This window comes from Rhinoderma darwinii, chromosome 2 (assembly GCF_050947455.1).
Source record: "Rhinoderma darwinii isolate aRhiDar2 chromosome 2, aRhiDar2.hap1, whole genome shotgun sequence".
Taxonomy (NCBI): domain Eukaryota; kingdom Metazoa; phylum Chordata; class Amphibia; order Anura; family Rhinodermatidae; genus Rhinoderma; species Rhinoderma darwinii.
Genome location: NC_134688.1, coordinates 332,250,446 through 332,272,995, shown reverse-complemented (window position 1 = coordinate 332,272,995; position 22,550 = coordinate 332,250,446). Strand labels below are relative to the sequence as shown.

General features: G+C 45.0%; 1 protein-coding gene and 1 long non-coding RNA gene across 2 annotated transcripts in view; one reads left to right on the top strand and one right to left on the bottom strand.

The window, feature by feature from the left end:
• The window catches only part of LOC142743180 (uncharacterized), a 38,050-nt gene extending 19,469 nt beyond the window's left edge, over nucleotides 1-18,581 (bottom strand). Inside the window, exon 1 of the long non-coding RNA XR_012881505.1 lies at nucleotides 18,497-18,581. This is a non-coding gene — a long non-coding RNA (uncharacterized LOC142743180). The remainder of the gene's footprint in view (nucleotides 1-18,496) is intronic.
• The window catches only part of LOC142743179 (ADP-ribosylation factor-like protein 8A), a 51,088-nt gene continuing 46,210 nt past the window's right edge, over nucleotides 17,673-22,550 (top strand). The window contains exon 1 of the mRNA XM_075853676.1: nucleotides 17,673-18,177. Coding sequence (XP_075709791.1) covers nucleotides 18,055-18,177 — 123 coding nt within the window. The 5' untranslated portion in view covers nucleotides 17,673-18,054. The remainder of the gene's footprint in view (nucleotides 18,178-22,550) is intronic.

Genomic DNA, 22,550 nt, shown 5'->3' with positions numbered 1-22,550 from the left:
ACATACAGAAATGGAAAAAAAAATGGCAGCCCCCATAGGGAAGAAAAAGTGAAAAAATAGAAAAAAGTAACACACAAATAAATAAAAACGTTTTTAATAAAACACTAACATTAAACTGACATGAAATTTTTTTTGGTGGTGACACTGTTCCTTTAAAGTAATAAAGCAATCACATACCTAGCTCTGTTCCACGACAAATGGACAAGCTTTTTCTGGCCTGGGCAATCCACGGCTCGGCGCAGGCAGCCACGATGATGTGTCCTGAGGACATAGATACAGTTGAAAGTGACGTCAGGCAGCCCAGGCTGGTCCTGGGCTACTCTGTAGTTCAGTGATAAGCTCCTCCCCTTTGGGTCAGACCTCAGCAGGTCCTTCACAGGTTCTGTCTGTAGTCCTTGTAGTGAGTAAGACGTAAAGAGAAAATCTGATTTCTGGCAACACAGGCATAGTTGCCTGCAGTTGCATTTTTTTTCCAGGGAGACTTACGGTGTGGCTTCTTTGGTGGGTGTGTCTCATGGGGTGTGGCTTATCCCATGGGTGTGACAAATGGGGCTTGGCTTTCTTCCCAAAATTTCTGCATACAATCGAATAAAAATTTCTGCACTAGTTTGGCTAACTACTACTATTGGGGCCGGTATCTCTTTGGTTATCCGGTTGTTTACAGGCAGGTGATGTCTCACTTTATCACTAGGGCTAGGTGATATGTGCTGAACACTACTGGTAGTCTAAAAACCAGCGTAGATATCGCCACACTCAGTGCCCCTTGTAGATTGTGCTCCACACTGCCCCCTGTAGATAGTGCCACACACTGTGCCCTGTAGATATTGCCACTGTGCCCCCTATAGATAGTGCGACATGGCCCCTTTTTAGATAGTTCCACTGTGCCCCCTGTAGATAGTGCCACACACCCCCTGTAGATAGAGCTACACAGCACCCCCTACAGATGGTGCCACAGTGCCCTCTGTAGATAGTGCCACAGTGCCCTTTGTAGATTTTGCTATAGTACCCTCTGTAGATAGTGCCACACACCCCCTGTAGATAATGCCACAGTGCCACTGTAGATAATGCCTCAGTGTCCTCTGTGGATAGTGCCACAGTGCCCTCTGTAGCTAGAGCCACATACCCCATTTTTACATAGTGCCATAGTGCCCTCTTTAGATAGTGCCACACAGCCCCTGTAGATAGAGCCACAGAACCTCCAAAGTAGATGGTACCACAGTGCCCACTGTAGATAATGCCACACCCCCTGTAGATGCCACATTGCCCACTGTAGATAGTGCCACAGTGCCCCCTGTAGATAGTGTCACATAGCCCTATAGATAATTCCACAGTGCTCCCTGTAGATCATGCCACAGTGTCCTCTGTATATAGTGCCTCTGTAGTTAATGTCACAGTGCCCTCTGTAGATAATGCCATAGTGCCCTCTGTAGATGGTGCCACACACACACCCCCTTGTAGATAGCGTTACACCCCCTTCCCTGTAGAAAGCGCCGTTGGGGCTCCCTTTAGGAGTGGAATCCCCAACCAGACCGTTGCCGACGCTTTAGCCGGGGATTCCTCCCCTGGAGGAGCCCCTGACCTCACTGTCCATATATGGCAATTGCCAGGACTGTTGGCAAGTACCGTCCTGTAAAAATGCTGCTTCACCATTTACACTGTAAAAATTGCCATTAGCGGCACTGCAGTGACGTGATCCACACACAGCACAGACTGGAGGAGGCATGCAGAGTGATCTCCATCATTCGTTGTGGGAACGGCCTAGAGTATCTATTTTGTTGCCTTTTAGGTGCACTGTTTCTGTATGGGGCATGATATTGTATGGGAGCATTAAAAATCAGCATATCCCTTTCATGGGAACACAGCCTAAGGCCCTGTTCACACAAAGTATTTTGGCACTGTTTTTGACACGGAAACCATCAAATGGGAGTCGAAGGCGTTTTTTTCCCGTGAGTGGAAAGCGCTCGCAGGAAAAAAAAGTGACATGAGCTTTCTTGAGACTGTTTCTGGCTCAAAACCCCCATTGAAATCAATGGAAGATGGAAAAAAACGCAGCGAACTTGCGCGGCGGTTTATGACGCTTTTTTTTTACGCGGTTTTGTCAAAGGGGGCTGGCATTTCTGGCTTAGCTACAAAAACGAGGAAGAAAACAACTCCCCTGAGGAAAGCATACAAATTCTATATTCCTCCATCAAAACTTAAAAAGTAAGTCCAGTACTGCTCACATCTGCCATATATATAGACAGATGTGGAAATCATATATTTTTTATTTATTTTTTTCCCTATAAGTCTACCATCAAATGGACATTGATGTGGGAAAATTGATTCATGAAGTGAGTATACAATGCTTTTTTCATGAAAGCCTGAGTTCACATCTGCGTTGGGACTCCGTTCATGGGTTCCGTCAGAGCTTTCCATCAGGGGAACCCATGAACAGAGTATTCTCAAAATGAGCTGTACTACATAGTTTTTTGTTAACAGAACTCAAGGCAATTATCATGAGCCAGAGGCCCCTGCCAGACAGGATGAACAGCAGCAGAGGGAGAGGAAACCCACTCCTTCCACATCTACCCATCATGAAGTGGAGGGGGAAGAAAAACTGGTGGGACGCTTGGTGGTCACAGAAATGTCACTGGGGGAGGAGACACCTGTCTCCTCGCTGCTCTTAGCCTCACATGCTGATGCCCCCCCCTGTGGCCACTCAGGTCACTGATCCCGCCCCTCTACCTGCATTTCTTCGGGGGCGTAGAAGAAGGACCCCCCGGGTAACGGACAGGCAGTTGGAGGTGGAGAGTGATGCCTTGTCCCTTATCCGGAGCGTGGACTGCGATAACCAATTTGACTTTTTAGGGTACACATTGGCATCTTCCTGCTGCCTGATGCCAGCGGAAAGGCAACAGCAATATATATCGTACTGTATCACCGTGACGGGAGACTTCACTCACTTCCCCGCCCTACCGAAACTGGGAGGACATATCACCCAGTTCTGGCAGGCTTTAGGGCCCAATCAGGGCCAAGCTTCTGGCACGGTCTCCACCGCCACCCAGAGCCAACCACTTCCCACTCCTGCCCCTTACCGCGCTCCTCCCCTGCCCACTGCTGTTGCCCAATTTTTTCATTAGTTTTTCCCATACCCCCTACCAGCAGTGGGCCACAGCCTACCGGCATAACCCCCTCCACCACACCTCATTACACCAATTTTTAGGTTAGCTCTGGTGGATGTGGACACTTTTTAGTACATAGTTTTAAATAGTAGTAAATTATAGTTTGTGGGTAATAAGGCAATGTTTGGCATTTATGTTAATTTTATTTTGTAATAAAAAAATTTTTTATTTATGTACATTGTGTGTGTGTCTATTTTTTTAAGTTCATTTTCTTGGACTTAAGTTAAAGGAATACATATCCCATTAGCGTAAAACGACTCTATTTAGGTACATTTCTGCAACCAAATAACCGCAGAGTGTCCTGGTCAGACTTGGGACAGAAATGCTCTGGCTTGACCATGACACTATAACTTATATGGCTGTATTAATGGACCCGTTTTATGAAGGCCTAATCCCTAGTTTAATTTGTAATCTGTAGTGAACAGCTAAGTAACTATATGTTCATAACACTTCAGATTAAAAATTAAAAATGAATATGGATTATCCAACCACATGAAATTATTACATAACCACAGGATCGGTTACAAGTATTTGATCGCTAGGGGTCACATTGCTGGGACCCACACCGATCAAGAGAAGGGTGGTTGCGAGTCCCATGAACGTATATACCGGTTGTCACTCGTGTGCTGATGCTACATTCATTCTCTATGGGAATGCTGGAGATAGCCGAGCGCAGTCCCATAGAGAATGAATATAGTAGCAGAGAACATGCGCCACTGACGCTCATGGGCTCTATAGAAAGTCTTTAGACCGTACACAGTTTGCTTGGCTTTCAAAAGAAAGCCGGTACTAAGCGAAGTGGCTCAGTGTTCATTTGAGTGCTTCTGCGGCTTTGTTCAGCAATCTATTGATTGGTGGGGGTCTCAGTTCTCGGACCCCAAACCATCAAAACTTCTGACATGTCACAATTTATTTATTTTTTCTTTTTTAAGAAAAACATTTTTGAAGAATGATGCATCATGACTTTAGCAGGGAACTAAAATTATAAAATTTGTGTTACTATAATCAAAAACAATGTGTTTTTTTCTTTAAAAAAAAAAAAAACCCACACAAGGACACTCCAGCTGATGTGAATCTAGTACATCACATACATTTAGAGTACTAGATTCCCAACAGACGAAGTGACACTTCTAGCAAAATCGTCTTTAGGGCTTGTCCACACGTGGTTTCCGTCCAGAACTGCGGACGTAAAATACGCAACAGAATACAGTAGCAGCAAAGTGGGTGGGATTTAACAAATTTCATCCACACGCTGAATAAAAATTCAAAGCAGAAATTGACCTGCCGTGCGTATTTTTCGGACCGCAGCATGTCAATTCCTGCTGCAGATAGTGGACTGAATTGATGCGTTTTTCCTAGCATTATAAAAAATGCAGCAAAATACGCAACATTTTATGCAGACAAAAACGCAGGAAATGGTGCGTTTTTGCCGCATCGGAAAGTACTACTTTCAATAGAATTGCCTCAGAAATTCCATTACGTGTGGCAAAGCCCTTTCAAAACAATAGGAAAAAAAACCCACAGCAGATATATTTCAACAAAAATATATTTAAATTAAAACTTAATTTTAATACAATAATGTTTGTATCCATTATGATATATTTAGATAGGTATTACCCTCTTACAATTTTATATATAATATGTTGGAGTAATTCACACTAGGTGTACACCACCAATTATCGATATATGAACAAAGGAACGGGGAGTGGGAAAAGTAGTGTGTTACATCAATGTTAAAAATAAAAAATACTTTATTGAATAATTATTAAAAACAATGTTAGATGAAAAAATGATGACGTTGTGCACACTATCTGATCAGTTACTCCTCCTGCAGAGTTGTCCTCACGGAGCAGTTACAGCTCTGCTATGTCAAGCCTATACATAGAGGACTAGCTAGCACGCAACAGTCTCAACTCTGCTGTGCCGTGTCTACTTGCATGGGACACATGCACATACAACCCATATGGTTGTATCGATGCAGGGATTTCTCCACCGCAGGGCTTTAATTACAGCCCGTTGGAGGAACCTTTAGTGTCATATGCAGGTTGACTGTCTCGTCATTGATACTGAGGGGGACAGCCATTTGCTAATATTTAACACTTTAATCTCTGGATCAGGGACTATTACAGAGCCTCCTCGCATATACACAGGGGGAGGCTAGACACATATATCTTTAATAAAACGAAGCAATCAATTTAGACATAATATTGTCTTAGTGTGCCAATCTAGGGGACTTTGGCACAACGTCATCATTTTTTCATCTAACATTGTTTTTAATAATTATTCAATAAAGTATTTTTTATTTTTAACATTGATGTAACACACTACTTTTCCCACTCCCCGTTCCTTTGTTCTTGTATCCATTATGGTATACAAGGCCTTGAAAATGAAAGCCAAAATATTAAAGTGTAGCTAAACGTTTGACAAACTTCTGACATGTCATAGAGACATGTCAGAAGTTTGTATTAGTGGGGGTCCGAGCACTGAGACCCACACCAATCGCTAGAACGAAGCAGCTTATGTGCTCGTGTGAGCGCTCAGCCGCTTCGTGTCTGTTCGGCTTTTTCCGGAAAACCGATGTATCGGAGTACGGGCTCATAGACTTTCTATTGAGTCTGCACACATACATTTATTTCCGTAAAAAGCCAAACAGACACGAAGCAGCTGAGCGCTCACATGAGCACTTCAGCTGCTTTGTTCTATTGATTGGTGGGGGTCTCAGTGCTCGGACCCCCACCAATCCAAACTTCTGACATGTTACTATGACATGTCAGAAGTTTGTCAAACGTTTAGCTACACTTTAACTTAGATTTTTAACAGAAAGCCAGCAGAGGAAAGTTGCTAGCAGGCTGGTAGATGAAAGGCGTTGGATGGACCCATGAGGAGAACCATCAGTCCTGGACAGGCTGCTCTTCACTGAGGCATGAAAATTGCCGGGGCACAGCACCTTCGGGACTCATGAAGTAGTCCGCTAAGACATCTCTCACCTGTAGAGCATGGTTGGATGCACGGCCAAAATAACAGTTGATAGGTAGGCCACTAAAAGCTGCCTGTTGCTCCACGCCCATGTCCGAAGTATCATAGTCGCGAAAATAGTTGTGGAGCACACAGGCAGCTTTAATGGCCATGTCAACTGTGCCCGGATATAACTGCATTGCATTCCACAAAGCGTCGTGCCCGGCTTAGCCTCATGTTGAAGACTCTCCTCCAGGCATCCTGTCCCCTCCGTGGGTATGGGCGCAGCAGGTTGGTCATCAGCGGAAAAGCCTCATCCCCTACCATGACGAAAGAGAGTGGATGCGTGGTACCTGGAAGAGGTCTAGGAGGGAGCAGAATCACCTGATCTATCAGCACGCGCTGGCCAAATGCCGATGTCAGTAGCGCCCGGGAGTCCCCAGTACTGCCATAAGCACCGACTTCGATAGCAACAAACTTATACAAGACATCAGCCACCGCCATCAGGACCACAGAAAAGTACTTCTTGTAATTTAAGTAATGAGATCCTGAGTGCGATGGCTGCTGCACACATATGTGCTTCCCATTGACGGCGCCTATGCAGTTTGGGAAATTGCCCACAGACTGAAAGCCTGCTGCTGCCTACAACGAAGTCCTCTGGGTCAGACTGGGCATCTAAATGGGCTGTAAGTGCTGCCAGATCATGTGGCATGTACTCCTCACAATTCTGGAGATGGTAGATTTACCAACTCGGAATTGGAGGTGCAGAGATGTATAACTCTCTCCAGTTAACAAAAATCGTAAAGAGAGGGGGAAAGAAAATAAAATTAGTAAATGAGCAATTACGTATTTACATGCCTATCTTGACCATACCCACTAATATTTATCATGGAAATTTAGTATATGGTCAAGAAGGAAAAACACACTAAGACCAAAATACCTGTCAAAAAACTCACTGCGACGTGAATAGCAGCCTCTCCATAGGACTGATGGCCCTCCTCATGGTGGTGTCCAGACGCATAAGATGGCATGCTATCGAGCCGATCAAATGCGCCCACTGTCATTCGACAAAAATCAGAAAATTTCTCTGGGTTTTTTAAATAAAAATATTCGAATTTCACTTGCAGCCATCAAACAGCCATAACTTTGTAAAATGTCTGTCAATGGAGTGGTGTGTGAATGGGTTTTTTTAATTGTAGGGGTGGATTTTTAGTTTCAAATACAACTGTTTTGAAGTACCACATAATATACAGGAAAAATGTTTCAGCAGTTACTAAACTGCCATTCCTCCATTTTTTTTTTATATTTTATATTTTTTTCAACTTTCACCATGTAGTGTAAACGACAACTTAGGCCCCATTCACACGAACGTAAAAACGCCCGTGATCACGGGCCGTAATTATGGGCCCATAGACTTCTATTGGCCACGGGGACCTCCCCGTATGCTTACGGGAAGGTGCCCGTGCCATTGAAAAATATAGAACATGTCCTATTTCAGGCCGTAATTACGGCACGGGCAGGCCCATAGAAGTCTATGGGGCTCCCGTAATTACGGGTGACTACGTGTGTGCACACGTAATTACGGGAGCGTTGCTAGGCGACGTCAGTGTATAGTCACTGTCCAGGGTGCTGAAAGAGTAAAACGATCGGCAGTAACTCATTCAGCACCAGGGACAGTGGCTACCGATCACAATATAGATAAAGTTGTAAAAAAAAAAAGACGTTCATACTTACCCAGAACTCCCTGCTTCTTCCTCCAGTCCGGCCTCCTGGGATGATGTTACAGCCCATGTGACCACTGCAGCCAATCTCAGGCCAATCACTGGCTGCAGCGGTCACATGGACTGCGCGTCATCCAAGGAGGTCAGACTGGATGTCAAGAGAGGGACGCGTCACCAAGGCAACGGCCGGGTAAGTATGAATTTCTTTTACTTTTACTACGGAAAGGGCTGTCCCTTCTCTCTATCCTGCACTGATAGAGAGAAGGGCTGCCGATTACTGCAGTGTAATTTTGCAGCGAAAACGTGCCCGTAAATACGGGTGGAATACGGGTGACACCGGACCCGTATTTACGGGCACAGGTCCGCAAAATACTGGTGCAATACGGGTCGAATACGTGTGACCAAGGACCCGTATTTACGCTAGTATTTACGGGTGGACAAAAATACGGTCGTGTGCATGGGGCCTAAGGGTATGTGCACACACAAAATCAAAAACGTCTGAAAATACGGAGCTGTTTTCAAGGAAAAACAGCTCCTGATTTTCAGACGTTTTGTAATTTGTATGTTACAGCTGACATCCACCTGTAACGGCAGGAAACGGAGCTAGCTCCGATCCCTGCCATTAACCCCTTCGATGCAGCAATCGAAAGCGATTGCTGCATCGTAGCGGTTACTAGCAGATCGCCAGCCCTGACAGGCAATCAGGACTGGCGACTGCTGCTATGGCAACAGGAGACACAATGGCTTCCTGCTCTGCCATTACGGAAGCCGATTAGGCACCGCCGGGAGGCGAAGCCTAATCGGCTTGATGTCAGTGAATAACTGACAGATCTAATACATTGCACTATATAGGTAGTGTAATGAAGTAGAAAAAAATAAATCTGACAGCTCGACCTTCAAGTCCCCTAGTGGGACTTGAGAAAAAGTGTAAAAAAAAGTGAAAAAAATAACAGTTTGAAAACCATAAAAATTTCAAGTAATAAAATAAAACACAATCCAATTACACTTATCAAGTCCTTTGTTATTGAAAAAAATAAATAAACCATACGTATTTGATATCGGCGCGACCGTAATGACCTGAGGTATAAAAATATTATATTATTTATTGCACACGTTGAATAGCGTAAAAAAAAAACGTAAAAAACTGTACCAGAGTTTCTGTTTTTTGGTCACTTTGCTCTACAAATACAGGAATAAAAAGTGATCAGAGTCGCACGTATCCAAAAATGGTACCTATAAAAACTATAGCTCGTCTCGAAAAAATCAAGCCCTCATACAGCTCCGTCGACAAAAAAATGAAAAAGTTATGGTTCTCATAACTTGGCGACAGAAAAAAGACATTATTTTTACAAAAGTAGTTTTATTGTGCAAAAAGTTGTAAAACATAAAAAAGTTCTATAAATTAGGTATCGCCGGAATCGTACTGACCCACAGAATAAAGTTAACATGTAGTTTATAACGCATGGTGAACACTGTATAAAAAAAACCTAAATAAAACTATGCCAGAATTGCGTTTTTTTGTTTAACTGGCCTCCCAAAAAATAGGATAAACGGTGATCAAAAAGTCGCATGTACCCCAAAATGGTACCAATAATAACTACAGCTCGTCCCGCAAAAAAAAGCCCTCATACCACTACGTATATGAAAAAATAAAATTAGTTATGGCTCCAATAAGTCAGGAAATAAAAAATATGCAGTTGTGCCCGAGGGGAACATTTCTTCTGTTTTAAGATGCGATTTAGGGAACCAGGAAGGGGAGGGCCCAAACATATCTGCTGGAAGCGACGGTGCCCGTATTATACCAGGACAACACTTTCCCAGCAAAATTCCCCAAACTGCAAAGGTGCGGAGTGTGGACCAAAAGGGGGATAAGAAAGGACGCCACATATCAGTGCGACACGGGCCTGTGTAGAAAGGATTGCTTCACAGCGTAACACACATCTATGGATCATTTTATTGTTTACCTCATTATTATACCACCTGACTATGCCCCTGATGTACTCTGCCCGGCTTACATGTACCTCCACATTATAAACGGAAACACCAGCAATACTCAAACAAATCTACTACCAAGCAAAATCCGCTCTCCAAAAGCCAAATAGCGCTCCCTTCCATCTGAACCTTACAGCGTGCCCAAACAGAAGTCTCCTTCCACATATATGGCATCGTCATACCCGGGAGAACCCTTTTAACAATTTTTGGCGTGTGTGTCTCCAGTGGCATAAGCTGGGCATGACATATTTGCCACTGAAATGGCATATCTAGGGAAAAATATAAAATTTTAATTTGCACCATCCGCAGCGCATTCATTTATGGAAAAGACCTGTGGGGTGAAAATGCTCACTACACCCCTTAATAAATGCCTTGGGGGTGTAGTTTCCAAATGGGGTCACTTCTCAGGGGTTTCTTTTTATTATTTCACATCAGAGCCTCTGCAATTGTGAACCAATACTTTGTAAATCGCCAAACTAGGCCTCAATTTCGCATGGTACGCTTTCACTCCTGAGCCTTGTCGAACGTCCAGGCAAAAGATTAGGGCCACATGTAGGGTGTTTATAAAACCGGGAAACACCGCATAATAATTAGAGAGCTGTCTTGTTATGGTGGCACATGCTGGGCACCACATATTGGCATATCTATGAAAAAAATCCCATTTTCACTCTGCAACATCGAGTGCACACTAATTTCTACAAAACACCTGCAGGGTTAACATGCTTACTACACCACTAGGTAAATGCATTGAGGGGTGTCGTTTCCAAAATGGGGTCACTTCTGGGGGGTTTCTACTGTTTTGGTCCCACAGGCGCCCAGAAACCAATCCAGCAAAATCTGCACTCCAAATGGCGCTCCTTCCCTTCTGAGCCCTGCCGTGTGCCCAAACAGCAGTTTATGACCACATATGGGGTATTGCCGTACTCGGGAGAAATTGCTTTACAAATGTTGGGTTCTTTTTTTCCTTTATTTGTTGAAAAAATGAAAAATTTGGCGCTAAAGCTACGTTTTATTGAAGAAAAAGGATTGTTTTTATTTTTATTCTAATAAATTCTATGAAACATCTATGGGGTCTAAATGTTTACTACACCCCTAGATGAATTCCTCAAGGGGTGTAGTTTCCTAAATGGAGTCACTTTTTGGCCATTTTCATTGTTTTGTCCCCTCAGGGGCTTTGCAAATGCAACATGGCCTCCACAAACCATTCCTGCTAAATGTGATCTCCAAAAGGCAAATAGCGCTCTTTCCATTCTAAGCCCTGCCGTGTGTCCAAACAGCCGTTTATTACCACATGTGGGGTATTGTCTTACTCAGGAGACATTGCTTTACAAATTTTGTGGTGGTTTTTCTCCTTCAGTCTTTGTGGAAATGAGAAAAAATTAGCTAAACCTACATTTTCTTTGAAAAAATGTAAATTTTTATTTTCAGGGTCTAATTCCAATAATTTCTGCAAAAAACCTGTGCGATCAAAACGCTCACTATACCCCTAGATAATTTCCCCAATGGGTGTAGTTTCCAAAATGGGGTCACTTGTGGGGGTTTCCACTGTTTTGTCCCCTCAGGGGCTTTGGAAATGTGACATGGCCTCCGCAAACCATTCCTGCTAAATGTGAGCTCCAAAAGCCAAATAGCGCTCTTTCCCTTCTAAGCCCTGCCGTGTGTCCAAACAGCCGTTTATTACCACATGTGGGGTATTGTTTTACTCGGGAGAAATTGCTTTACAAATTTGGAGGTGCTTTTTCTCCTTTAGTCCTTGTGGAAATGAGAAAAAAAATCGCTAAACCTACATTTTCTTTGAAAAAATTTAGATATTAATTTTCACGGCCTACTTCCAATAATTTCTGTAAAAAACCTGTGCGGTCAAAATGCTCACTACACCTCTAGATCATTTCCTTGAGGTGTGTAGTTTCCCAAATGGGGTCACTTTTGGGGAATTTCCACTGTTTTGGCACCGCAAGAGCCCTTCAAACCTGACATGGTGCCTAAAATATATTGTAATAAAAATAAGGCCCCAAAATTCACTAGGTGCTCCTTTGCTTCTGAGGCCGGTGCTTCAGTCCAGTAGCACACTAGGGCCACATGTGGAATATTTCCTAAAACTGCAGAACCTGGGCAATAAATATTGAGTTGTATTTCTCTGGTCAAACTTCCTGTGTTACAAAAAAAATGGATTAAAAATTAATTTCTGCAAAAAAATATGAAATTTGTAAATTTCACTTCTACTTTGCTTTAATTCCTGTGAAAAGTCTAAAGGGTTACGAAATGTTCTAAATGCTGTTTTGAATACTTTAAGGGGTGAAGTTTTTAAAATGGGGTGACTTTTTGGGGGTTTCTAATATATAAGGCCCTCAAAGTCACTTCACAACTGAACTGGCCCCTGTAAAAATAGCCTTTTTAAAGAGGCTCTGTCACCAGATTTTGCAACCCCTATCTGCTATTGCAGCAGATCGGTGCTGCAATGTAGATTACAGTAACGTTTTTATTTTTAAAAAACGAGCATTTTTGGCCAAGTTATGACCATTTTTGTATTTATGCAAATGAGGCTCGCAAAAGTCCAAGTGGGTGTGTTTAAAGTAAAAGTCCAAGTGGGCGTGTATTATGTGCGTACATCGGGGCGTTTTTACTACTTTTACTAGCTGGGCGTTCTAACGAGAAGTATCATCCACTTCTCTTCAGAACGCCCAGCTTCTGGCAGTGCAGACACAGCCGTGTTCTCGAGAGATCACGCTGTGTTGTCACTCACAGGTCCTGCATCGTGTCGGCCACATCGGCACCAGAGGCTACAGTTGATTCTGCAGCGGCATCGGCGTTTGCAGGTAAGTCGATGTAGCTACTTACCTGCAAACGCTGATGCTGCTGCAGAATCAACTGTAGCCTCTGGTGCCGATGTGGCCGACACGATGCAGGACCTGTGAGTGACGACACAGCGTGATCTCTCGAGAACACGGCTGTGTCTGCACTGCCAGAAGCTGGGCGTTCTGAAGAGAAGTGGATGATACTTCTCGTCAGAACGCCCAGCTAGTAAAAGTAGTAAAAACGCCCCGATGTACGCACATAATACACGCCCACTTGGACTTTTACTTTAAACACACCCACTTGGACTTTTGCGAGCCTCATTTGCATAAATACAAAAATGGTCATAACTTGGCCAAAAATGCTCGTTTTTTAAAAATAAATATGTTACTGTAATCTACATTGCAGCGCCTATCTGCTGCAATAGCAGATAGGGGTTGCAAAATCTGGTGACAGAGCCTCTTTAAATTTTCTTGAAAATGTGAGAAATTGCTGCTAAAGTTCAAAGCCTTGTAACGTCAATGCCAATCTAATGTAGACATATGGGGGATGTTAATTAGTGACAATTTTGTGTGTTATAACTGCCTGTCTTACAAGCAGATACATTTAAGTTGAGAAAAATGCTCATTTTTCACAATTAAATACTGAACATATCGAGCAAATTTTGCCAGTAACATAAAGTCCAATGTGTCACGAGAAAACAATCTCAGAATCGCTTGGATAGGTAAAAGCATTCCGACGTTATTAGCACATAAAGTGAAACATGTCAGATTTGAAAAATGAGGCTCTGTCAGGAAGGTCAAAAGTGGCCAAAGAGGGAAGGGGTTAAAGAAATGAATGCTTTGTCCAAATTTGGCTAATGTAGGGTAGAAAAAATATTGGACAAAACTTACCAGACGCAAAACATTCACAATCACCTTCATGAGGAGGCGCATCTCACACCTCCTCACCTTTAGGGCTTATTCAGAAGAACGTGATATACGTCCGTGCAACGGACCTATATTAGTCTATGGGGCCGTGCAGACAGTCCGTGATTTTTACGCAGCGGGTGTCCGCTGCGTAAAACTCACGACATGTCCTATATTTCTGCGTTTCTCGCGCAAAATCACGCGCACCACAGGGAAGCACTTCCGTGGGACGCGCGTGATTCGCGCAAAAGCAGTCAAAAGTATGATTGAACCACGTGCTTTTCTGTTTACAAACATACAGAGTGTCATAATGATGGCGGCTGCGCGAAAATCACGCAGCCGCGCACCATATGGTGATGACACACGGAGCTGTTAAGTGCCTTTTGCGCGTGCAAAACGCCGTGTTTTTTGCACACGCAAAACGCACACGCTCGTGTAAATCCGGCCTTAGGGCTTATTCAGACGAATGTAAAATACATACGTGCAACGCGCGTGATTTTCACGCGCCTCGCACGGACCTATGTTAGTCTATTGGGCCGTGCAGACAGTCAGTGATTTTTGCGCAGCGTGAGTCCGCTGCGTAAAACTCACGACATGTCCTATATTTGTGCGTTTTTCGCGCATCACGCACCCATTGAAGTCAATGGGTGCGTGAAAATCCCACGCACCACACGGAAGCACATCCGTGGGACGCGCGTGATTCGCGCAACAGCAGTGAAAAGTGTGAATGAAAACAGAAAAGCACCACGTGCTTTTCTGTTTACAAACATACAAACGGAGTGTCATAATGTTGGCGGCTGCGCGAAACTCACGCAGCCGCGCATCATATGGTGATGACACACGGAGCTGTTAAGTGCCATTTGGGCGCGCAAAACGCAGCGTTTTTAGCGCGCGCAAAACGCACACGCTCGTGTGAATCCGGCCTTCAGGGTATGTTCATACGCAGTGTTTTCAGGCGTATTTCTGGGCGTTTATGCCTCGAAAAACGGCTGAAAGAACGGAAGCTGTAGAAATCAATGGGAAAAACAGCATTGAGTTCAAACGTGGCGTCTTTTTACGCCGCTGTTTTAAAAAATGGAGCATAAAAAGACGTGCATGTCACTTCTTGAGCCGTTTTTTAGAGCTGATTTTCCATTAAACACTGTGAAAAACGCCTCAAAGAACGCCTCAAAAGAAGCTCCAAATTAAAAGAAGCCTCATTTTCAGCTTCAAAAACGTCTGAAAATCAGAGGCTGTTTTCTCTGAAAACAGCTCCATATTTTCAGATGTTTTTTAGTAAGGGTATGTTCACACGCACTGTTTTCAGACGTAATTCGGGCGTTTTATGCCTCGAATTACGCCTGAAAAAACGGCTCCATTACGCCTACAAACATCTGCCCATTGCTTCTTGATACGTTTTTGGAGCCGTTTTTCATTGACTCCATTGAAAAACAGCTCCAATGACGTCCGTAAAATACGCCGCGAAAAACGCAAGTTGCTACAAAAACGTCTGAAAATCAGGAGCTGTGTTCAGGCGAAAACAGCTCCGTAATTTCAAACGTATTTTGCTACTGCGTGTGAACATACCCTCATTCTTTGCTGTGGTGGGACCCCACTGCTGCTCTGCTGTTTCGTTTTTGGTCCATTTTTGATCAGAAACTTTCCAATTCTCCTCTCTCAAGGACTACTGTGCATAAGATGGCGCCTAGGAGGAGGATGGGTGGAGTTTTCATAGCGCTCTGGAAAGTACAACCCCAAGAGGACTGTCTTTTAAAAAAAAAAAAAAAACGCATCAAAAACTGCCTAAAAAAATGTGTCAAAAACCGCATGTGGTGCAAAAAAGCTGCTAAAAAACAGAGCTGATTCTTACAGGTGGAATTTTCGGCCTGCAAAAAAACTCAGTGTGAACAGGTCCTAAAGCTGTATGGGGCAGAAATGCTGCAGATTTTCCATGTGGAATTTGCGAGCAAAAAAGCCACAGTGGGTTACAGACCCAGCCACGTGGATTAGATTTGAACAAATTTCATCCAGATGCTGCTGAACATTTTGCAGACGGAAATCTGTTCTAGAGGGCCCTGCGGTTTTCACCCTTTTCAATGTATAAGGTGTAAAAAAATTGCAGCAATATCTGAACCTAACACACGTATACATTGTGTGAATCCAGCCTTAGGCCGGGTTCCCACATAGCATAAACACTGCAGAATTTCCGCAACGGAATTGTGTTTGAAAATTCCGCAGCATTTACTGTAGCAGCAATGTGGATGAGATTTAGAAAATCTGATGCCCACGCTGCGGAAAAAAAAATGCAGCGTAAACTTTAATAGATTGACCTGCTGTGAAGAATTTAATTCCGCAGCATGTCAATTTATGCTGCGTTTTTGTAGATTTTCTGTTGCAGGTTTTCCCCATTGAATTCAATGGGGATGCAAAACCCGCAATACAAAGCCAAGTGCTGCGACTTTTGCGGTGTAATCGCAGCAATTGCGCTACAAAAATCGAAACTCCAGAAAAAAATAAATCATACACAAAACGCCCTTCTTCTTCCTGCATTCCGGCCTCCTGGGATGTCGTTTAATCCCATGTGACTGCTGCAGCCAATAACAGGCTGCGGCGTCATATGGCCTGCAACGTCATCCTAGGAGGCCGGAGCGGACGTCCAAGGAGGGAGGGGTAAGTATGAGCGTTTTTTTACGCAGCGGAAACTCCGTCTGAAAACCCACACCAGTGGTGCGATTTTTCGGACAGAAGGTGTTTCGGGTTCCAGGTCGGACACGCTGCGTAATTTTTACACAGCAAATCCGACCCGTGGGAACCCGGCCTTAGGCTACACGCACACGTTGCAGAATTTGATGTGGAAAATTCGCATAAAAAACACAGGTAAAATGCACACTTAGGGTATGTGCACACAAGGTGGATTAGCTGCGGATTTTCCGCAATGGATCTCAATGCGGAAGATTTGCAGCGTATTACACTAGCAGCAAATGAGATTTGAACAAATCTCATCCACACGCTGCGGAAAAAACTCTGCTGAGAAAATGTCATAAATTGACCTGAGGTGCAGGTTTTTAATTTGCAGCATGTCAATTTATACTGCGGAATCATACTTTTGTTGCGGTTTTTCCACTATAGAGTTAATTGGGGAGGTAAAAGCTGCGATTCTGCTGAAAAAACCCCATGCTTTGTCTTATTTTAATTTAATTAAAAGTCCATACTTACTTCCCTGGCGTTGCCATAGTTTTGGCTCCTTGTTCCTTCGGCTCTTGCCACCTGGGAATCTCGGATGAAAATCTGCACCACAGTTTGGTGCGGTCTTCCGGACAGAATTCCCTGCATGTTCTAGATCGGATATGCTGCGTGCGTTTTTGCAGCGTATCCGACTCATGTGCACATACCATGTTACGTCCGTAATGTACGGAATGTATTTCGGCCGGAAGACCCGGACCGAACACAGTGCAGGGAGCCGGGCTCCTAGCATCATAGTGATGTACGACGCTAGGAGTCCCTGCCTCGCTGCAGGACAACTGTCCCGTACTGTAATCATGTTTTCAGTATGGGACAGTAGTTCCACGGAGAGGCAGGGACTCCTAGCGTCGTACATCACTATGATGCTAGGAGCCCGGCCCCCTGCACCGTGTTCGGTCCGGGTCTTCCGGCCGAAATACGTTCCGTACATTACGGACGTAACATGGTCGTGTGAACCCAGCCTTAAGAGGTATTCCAGCCTCCAGCATTTTTCACCTATAGATTGGTGGGGGTCCGACTGCTGGGACTAGTGGATAGGAATGCTGGAGGCTGGAATACCTCTTTAATATTGCTTTTAAAGCGTTTTGTTTTTTTTTAAATGAGGATTTTAACATTTTTGTTTGATGCGGATTATATGCTGCGGACTTTGGTGCGTTTTTTTTAATAAACTTGTTAATTAGTTCTAGCAAAACAAAAGAAGCAGCCTGTCATTTCTTGACGCTGAATCGCTTAGAGAAGAAAATAAACGCTTCAAACAACATTTGTTTTAGGGAAACATTAAAAAACTGTCCTTGTTGCCCTTAACGACCACTAAGCTGCCATGGAAAACGGGAGGGGAACTCTGACTTGTTGCTATGCACAACAGGGACACTGCTCTCAGACCCATTTTAATTTGCTCTGCTCATTTTTCCTGTCAGCACAGACGCCCTGAGCATCTGGAGTAGAAGAAGCTGATAATTCCAGTAACACGGCATCATCCTCTGCAGTGATTCCTCCAAGACAGAGGGGAGCAGGGACGTCGGCTGGAGGAGGCGCCATCAGCTCTCTCGTCCTCCTTTTGTCTGTGATGAGGGAGGGGGCAGGGAACGTGTGATGGGTACCGCTTGTCGCCCCACCCATACGTGATCAGCGCTACATAGACTCTGGGCTCCGGGTATTGTATCACCGCTGGCTGCACCCACTTGTCCTGTCTGCCCATCACTGGCAAGCTGAACACAGCCCGCACCCTACACATCCGCGGCAGTCGGTGAGGACGCTCGGGCCGGTAGCGGGGTCTGGATAGTGTCCAGCACTGGTAGAATCATGTTGGCCCTATTTAACAAGCTATTGGACTGGTTCAAGGCTTTATTCTGGAAGGAGGAGATGGAGCTCACCCTGGTGGGACTGCAGTACTCCGGGAAGACCACCTTTGTCAACGTGATTGCGGTGAGAGATGGGCACAATGAGGCCTGATGTCAGAGACTGGGGGTTGGTCAGTGATGGGTAGACTTAACCCCAAGCTCTGGGCTTATAATGTGCGTGGGTATACATGGTGAATGGCCCCACTATATCTGTGTAGATGTACTGCAGCCATTTTGTTGTGTACCACATCGATGTGTGATGTTAGGCTATAGCACGGGATGCAGACTTCCCACCCCCTCATAATATAGACTGGAGGAGGACACGATGCTCTCACTGACTCATACACGGGCCACCAGGCCTGGTCGGTCATAGAGGGAGAGGCCCAGTTCCTACCAGAACTTACATATGCAACGTGTATGGAGGAAGCCAGTCATCTCTGCACACGCACACACACACACTGCATTTTCCCTTTTCATGAGATGTAGTTATTTCCCTCCTGGTTAGTGCACTTGTCTTGTTCAGGGTGGTGGTTGCCTATGGCCAATCAGGTACCTGCTCTTATTTTCTAAAGGGCCGCTGAAGAATGAGACCTAGAATCTCACTGGTTGCTATGGGCATCTCCGCCTCTTTTCAATTTCTCTATTTTTTAGAAATTTCCCCTAAGACGTTCCATTATCTTTCTCAGTGCAATAGCGGTCACTGAATGGCCCCATGACATCCCAGCGTGGAAGAAAAAGGAAATGCATCGGATGGGCTCCGTGATTCCTTTATAATAGAGGGGGGCATTCATTGGGTGCCATGGCATCAACTGTTCTGTCTTAGTGAGATGCTCTTTAACCCCTTCCCCCCCGCAGCCAATTTTCGTTTTGAACTTCCCCACCTTCCAAAATCAATAATCTTTTTATATTTTTCCTTCGACATAGCCGTACGAGGGCTTGTTTTTACAGGGCGAGTTGCAGATTTTCTTTGCACCATTTAATGTATCATATAATGTTCTGGGAAACTAAAAAGAAAAACTTTGTGAGGTGAAATGAACAAATATCAGTGATTCTGCCATTGTTTTTTGGGTTTTGTTTTTACGGCGTTCATCATGCAGTAAAAACGACATGTTAGGGCCTGTTCACATCACTGTTGCCCTTCCGTTGAGGGGTCCGTCTGAGGTTTCCGTCGGGTTAACCTCTCAACGGAAACCTAAGCTTCCGTTCCCTCATCATTGATTCAATGGTGACGGAATTCTAGCTAAAGGTTTCTGTTTGTCACTGTTGTGACAGGGTTCCGTTGTTTTGACGGAATCAATAGCGCAGTCGATATCAATGGTTGTTTGCCTTTCCGTTGAAGGGTTAACCCGACGGAAACCTCAGAGTGAACCCCTCAACGGAAGGGCAACAGTGATGTGAACACAGCCTTATGCCTTATTCACACGACAGGGTCCCGCCCGAGTGTCGGCCGATAAAATCTGCCGTTTTTCCCGGCTGGTTTGCATTCGTTTTGCATCCGTTCCGGGCCGGGCATATCTGGACAGTGACATCAGGGGCAACTCCTGAAGGAGAATCCCCATGTGGCCGGTGATACCACTTCAGGAAAAGCCCCTGTCGTCTGTGTCCATTTATGGACACTGAACGTTACTGGCTTCGCCTGGTGTGGAATCCCCGGTCACAAAGTGTTCGGGGATTCCGCTTCAGGAGTTTCCCCTGATGTCACTGCCCAGATATGGACAGAGACATCAAGCGCTCTGTCCAGGGGTGGAATCCCCGAACACACGGGGATTCCGCTCCTTCAGGGAGCTAAAGTGGGGCTAGCACATAGCAGAGGTGTCGCCGGTCCAGGGCGGTTTTAAAACAAGCAGGGGAAGGGAGCCAGTGCAGTGCTCCCTTCCACCTGCTGTACACCCCGGCCCTGCCACACAGTGTATAAACTTACCTCCAGCGTACAGCCATTCGTCCGAATGGCATCAACTCCTCCTCCTCACATGCACTCTGCGCTGTGAGGAGGGAGCGAGCGAGCGACGGAATACATGGCCATCACTCGGGACACATTCCGGTGATGGCCATGTATTACCCGGCCCCATAGACTTCTATGGGAGTCGGGCGGCCGGGTAAACAAAAAACTTTTTGTGTCGCCACTTTCTCAAAGCAATAACGCTTTTATTTTTCTGTCGATTAAGCGGTTTGAGGGCTTATTTTCTGTGGAGCGAGCTAAAGTTTTTATCGGTACCATTTTGGGGTACATGCGACTTTTTGATCACTTTTTCTTTTCTTAGGGAGATAAAATGACCAAAAAACAGCAATTCTGGCGTTCTTTTACAGCGTTCACCGTGCAGATTAACATTATATTGTAATAGTTCAGACTTTTACGGATGCGGTAAAACAAGTTATGTTAACTTTTGTTTTTTTTAATATTTACTTTTACTATTTCAATTTTCTTTGCACATTAAGAGAAACTTTATTTAACTGTATTTTAGTTTTTTATTAAAGTGTTCTAAAAGTAACATACATCCGACACCCGCTCAGTATGGAGTGCGCTCAGCCCATGAGCCCGCTCCATACAACCCCTTGATGACTGTCACGTACATGTACGTGACATTGCGCTAAGGGCTTACGACTGGGTTCACAAGGGATAGAAATGCTGCTGCAGACTTTTCGTGCAGAATCCACACGTAACATGGAAATTCGCTACAAATCTGCTACGTGTGCGGATACCCTAAGCGTGTGTCCACACATAGCGTAAGCACTTCATATTTTGTGCAACGGATTTAATTGCAATTTTTTTTAAACCTGTTTTCCGCAGCGGACATTCCGCCTGAAAAGCTGCCCCACAATTTTGTGCAGTTATTCGGCCGAAATTCCCTGCGGGCTTCAGGGCAGATACGCTGTGTACTTTTATGCAGCGTATCTGCACTGTGTGAACATATCCTAATGGTAAAATCACATGCGGTATATTCATTGCATACATTTCTGTGACTGTCCCATTCATCTGAATGGGGCTTCAAGAAATTATTTTGCTTGTTACCAAATCAACCCCACTTAGGGGGGATTCACACGAGCGTGATTTGGCAGCGTGTAGGGCGCGTGGTTTTCGCGCGGCACGCAATGCACTATAGAAGTCTATGGGGCAGTACACACAGTCCGTGTATTTTGCGCAGCGTTTGTTCGCTGCGCAAAATACGCGACAGGTTCAATAACTCTGCGTATTTCACGCATCACGCACCCATTGAAGTCAATGGGTGCGTGAAAACCAGGCAGGTCGCACGGAAGCTCTTCCGTGCGAACTGCGTGTTTGCGCAACAGCTGTCAAAAGGATGAATGGAAACAGAAAAGCACCACGTGCTTTTCTGTTTCCAAGCATCCAAACGGAGTGTCTTTGCGAGGAGCGAACCCCGACAACCGAGGCAAACTTCACCGGGTTCGGCCAAACTCGTTTTGGCCGAACCCGGCAAAAAAATTTCCGGTCCGCGACGTCGGGAGAGATTCACTGTGCATGGTGCTGAAAGAGTTAAACTGTTTCAGCACCATGGACAGTGACTTGAGATCCCAAAATACATGAACCTGTAAAAAAAAAACGAAGTTCTAACTTACCGATTACTCCTGTCTCCTTCCTGCAGTCCGACCTCCCGGGATGACACTTCAGTTCAAGTGACAGCTCCAGCCAATCACAGGCCAAGCACAGGCTGCAGCCAATCACAGGCTGCAGCGGTCACTTGGACTGCCGCGTCATCCAGGGAGGTGGGGCCCGATGTCAAGAGAGGCGCGTCACCAAGGACTCGTCACCAAGGACGCGTCACCAAGGCAACGGCCAGGAAGTTCTCGGTAAGTAGGAACTTTATCTTTTTTTTTTACAGGTTTTTCGCTGTTGTGTTCGGCATTCACTGTCGAGGGTGCTGAAAGAGTTAGCTCTTTCAGCACCTTGGACAGTGACGGGCGTCGACAAGCCTCATCTCTATGATGGCGGCTGCGCGAAAATCACGCAGCCGCGCATCAGACACGCATGACACACGCAGCTGTCAAATCGTTTTTGCGCTCGCAAAACGCTGCGTTGTTTGCGCGCGCAAAAACGCAACGCTCGTGTGAATCTGCCCTTAGATGAATGGAGCGGATTTTCAGCTGCAGATATTTCTGCAACAAATTTGCTGTTTTTGGGCGCCGATGCTGAAACCACATCGGAATCCGCTCCAAAATACGTCCAAAACTAATTCCAATGGGAGGCGGAGCCGTTTTTTCCGCGGTGGCTTTTAGCCGCTCGCTGGAAAAAAAAGCGGCATATTCTTTCTTGCTGCGGTTCCGCCTCCGACCAGGGAAAGCGTTTTTTGCAGCGTTTTTTGCCCACGGCTGTCAATGGCCGCGTTTGAAAAACGCAGATTTTTTTCTGCCTGCCAATTCCTCCGTCTGAACTGGGCCTTAAAGAGGATCTGTCACTAGTTTATTAATGCCCTATCTCCTAACTAATCTAATACGCACTAT